The sequence below is a fragment of the Pyxicephalus adspersus genome, chromosome 3 (assembly GCF_032062135.1).
Source record: "Pyxicephalus adspersus chromosome 3, UCB_Pads_2.0, whole genome shotgun sequence".
Classification (NCBI taxonomy): domain Eukaryota; kingdom Metazoa; phylum Chordata; class Amphibia; order Anura; family Pyxicephalidae; genus Pyxicephalus; species Pyxicephalus adspersus.
Window position 1 is genome coordinate 679,109 of NC_092860.1, and position 3,076 is coordinate 682,184.

Below are 3,076 nucleotides of genomic sequence, written 5' to 3' on the forward strand. Positions count from 1 at the left end.
AGGGAGATGAGGGCAGTGGGCAGGGGAGGGAGATGAGGGCAGTGGGCAGGGGAGGGAGATGAGGGCAGTGGGCAGGGGAGGGAGATGAGGGCAGTAGGCAGGGAGAGGAGGGCAGTGGGCAGGGGAGGAAGATGAGGGCAGTGGGCAGCGGAGGGAGATGAGGGCAGTGGGCAGCGGAGGGAGATGAGGGCAGTGGGCAGGGGAGGGAGAGGAGGGCAGTGGGCAGGGAATGTGTGATGCTAAATATATAAAATATTTTGTAAAATATATGAATGGCACAATTCTCATTCCCTATTATTGGCCCCAGATCACCATTCATGCCTTTACATTTAGGCTGAAGAAGGTTTATCAATAACAAAAAAAAAATTAAAAAATATAAAAAGTTGACAGATTGCTGGGAACAAAACATTCTCTTTCCTCCTCTACAAAGCACTCAGCCAGATCTATGGGGAATCACGCTCAGGATTTCTTTAATTAAAGTTATTACAACAAATGAAATACTATTTCCCGAGTTATTTTTGTATGAAAAATTAATAAATGTTTAAAAAAACTTTATTAACAGGCAAAGTAACTGACAATCCAAGGGGGCCCAATGACCATGATATATGACCCAGGACTGTCACCCACATATCCATTGCATGCCATGTGTATGTGCTATACGTGTTCTGTGTCATGTATGTGTTCCATGTGTACCTTGGTAAAATCCCGTGTGCCCCCCGTGTCGTCCTGTGTTCCCTATGTGCCCCCTGTGCCCCCTGTGTGTCCTGTGTCCCCCCTGTGTGTCCTGTGTCCCCAGTGTGTCCTGTGTCCCCCGTGTGTCCCCTGTGTGTCCTGTGTCCCCCGTGTGCCCCCTGTGTCCCCCGTGTGCCCCCTGTGTGTCCTGTGTCCCCCTGTGCCCCCTGTGTATGTGCCATGTATGTTGTGTGTTTGATGCAGCCGTGTGATACTTACCAGCACACAGAGGAGTGTCGGCCCCTTTATGATATACCAGATCCCGGTATTGGTATTGGTCTCCCAGCACCTGGAGCAGGACACAACCTTTGTTAAACTTTTACCTGTATGACAAATATTTCACAACCAGCGCCTGATCTATATTCCATCCAATGATCATTTCAGGGGTCAGTCAGATGAGCAGTGCTGGCTTTGTATTAATGGCCGTGATTGTGTGAATCTCTCGGCTATTTCTGTCCCTGTATCTGCAGCCCAGAATTGTGCGAGTGATTTATTGGCTGCGGCTGGGCGATCGATGAGCTCGGTGTGTATGGGCCGCGCAGTGATTGGACCATGAATCATCCTGGCCATGCTGCATTTGGATGATGATGGATGGGGGGGGGGATGGAGAAACCTAATTCATTCCTAAATACATTTCCATCCGGTTTCATCCCGAACATTGCAAACTAATTCCGTCTTCTCGCCTTCCTAGCAAAAACACAATATTGGCTGCTGCAATCCTTTGCTGATATTTGTAGAGCTGATAAATCAGGAATTCCTATAATAAACATTTAGTACAATATTAAAATATATTGGGGGGGCGGGGAAGGTGGGACGAGGGGTATATTCGGGGTTTTAAGGACCAAAGCACACCTGTGCTGGGCGGAGCCATGCGGTACCAAACATTGCATTGGTGTCCCACCAAAGTGACGCAGCACCAATGCACATCTGCCCCATGTGTCACCGCATGCTGGGCTTTGTTGTGCTGCATGTTTGTGTTATGATGTGACATTAGCGGCTGCCATTGCTGGACTTCTCCCAATGGGATTCCTGTGCACCCTGCGTGGTAATGCAACGAAAGATAATCCAATGCCCAATACCAGACAGATCTGAAAGAACCCCAAATGTCTCCTGAGGGCCACAGAGGTTCCTCTCACCAATCCGGGCCCAGATCTCCTTACAAAACCGGCCCCCATTATTTTACCACCCCCCGCCATGTGATATAAGGGAAGAATACAATCAGCCAATCGCTGCTCTATGTAGACACAAATAATAGAAATGCGGGGAATAAATTCCATGACTTACCTTTCATTTTCCAGATACAAGCGCACAATCACCCAGGGCACCACGAACAGCAGGGGGCACACTGCCAATGAAAACACAGAGGTCAGGGGTAACTCCGGGAGTACCAACCCCCCATTACTGACCAGGCTGCATCTTTCTATGAACAATTATTACTGCCATCCATTAAAGAGAACCTGTCACCGAACAACTTGCTGCATTGGAGGTGAAGTAACAAGTTCTTCAATATTCACAATATTTGGGGTTTCTGGGGGATGAAATGGAGCTGAGCTGCTCAAACACATTAAAGGACAAAGTCTGCGTTTTCCCTGCTCCATTCTACATGGCGGTGACCCCGAACCCCATCCCACCTCATCGCTGCACTCACCTGCGCTCCATGTGTCTAATACCTGCAAACACAGGTGAAGAGCACCTGTCTACACACCTCCTAACACCCGGCAACCCCAAATCCTCCGAGTAATATTTGCTGATTTCCCTGATGAGCTCTGATTATCATTGTGGAAGTTTGTAAAGAAATAAAATAAATGAGCTGAACTCTGCCCCATATTCATGTAACGGTGACCCCGAGAGAACGGAAAATGTCACAGCTACAATAACTCAATCTGCATTCTGCAATCTGACCGGTGACATTAATTAAAGCCACACTGACCCCATTGTCTGTGCTGTATGAATGTAACCTAGGAAATGCCCCCTCCAGCCTGCAGCACAGTCCTGACATCATCTCAGGCAAAGTCAATGACTGGAGCTCCAGGACGACTTATTAATGATAATGACACCCAAAACCCGGAGTTATTACTTACTCCAACCGAGGGCGATATATCGGAGCAGCATCCTCCGCTCAGACATCAGCATGCTGACAATGGTTGTATGGAGGTAAATTCCTTCCACCAGCAGCCACATGAAATTGGCACCAACAAAGTAATGCATAGAAATGTAAACCAACCTGCAGGAGGACGGAGCCTGCAAAGAACATGGAGAGGTAAAGCAATATCCAATGGAAGTCACAGATATACAGCCCCGCCCCAGTACTTTGTGTCTCTGCCCCTCCCACAATGGGGAGATT

General features: G+C 48.2%; 2 protein-coding genes across 2 annotated transcripts in view; both read right to left on the reverse strand.

Annotated features, from left to right (window-relative positions):
* LOC140325438 (UDP-glucuronosyltransferase 2A2-like) overlaps window positions 1-3,076 on the reverse strand; it is a 197,240-nt gene that overhangs the window by 107,620 nt on the left and 86,544 nt on the right. The gene's annotated exons all lie outside the window — the stretch shown is intronic.
* GLP2R (glucagon like peptide 2 receptor) overlaps window positions 1-3,076 on the reverse strand; it is a gene marked incomplete in the record, with an annotated part of 37,979 nt that overhangs the window by 7,099 nt on the left and 27,804 nt on the right. The window contains 3 exon segments of the mRNA XM_072403267.1: window positions 952-1,021; window positions 2,017-2,077; window positions 2,814-2,973. Of these exon segments, the coding sequence (XP_072259368.1) occupies window positions 952-1,021; window positions 2,017-2,077; window positions 2,814-2,973 (291 nt within the window).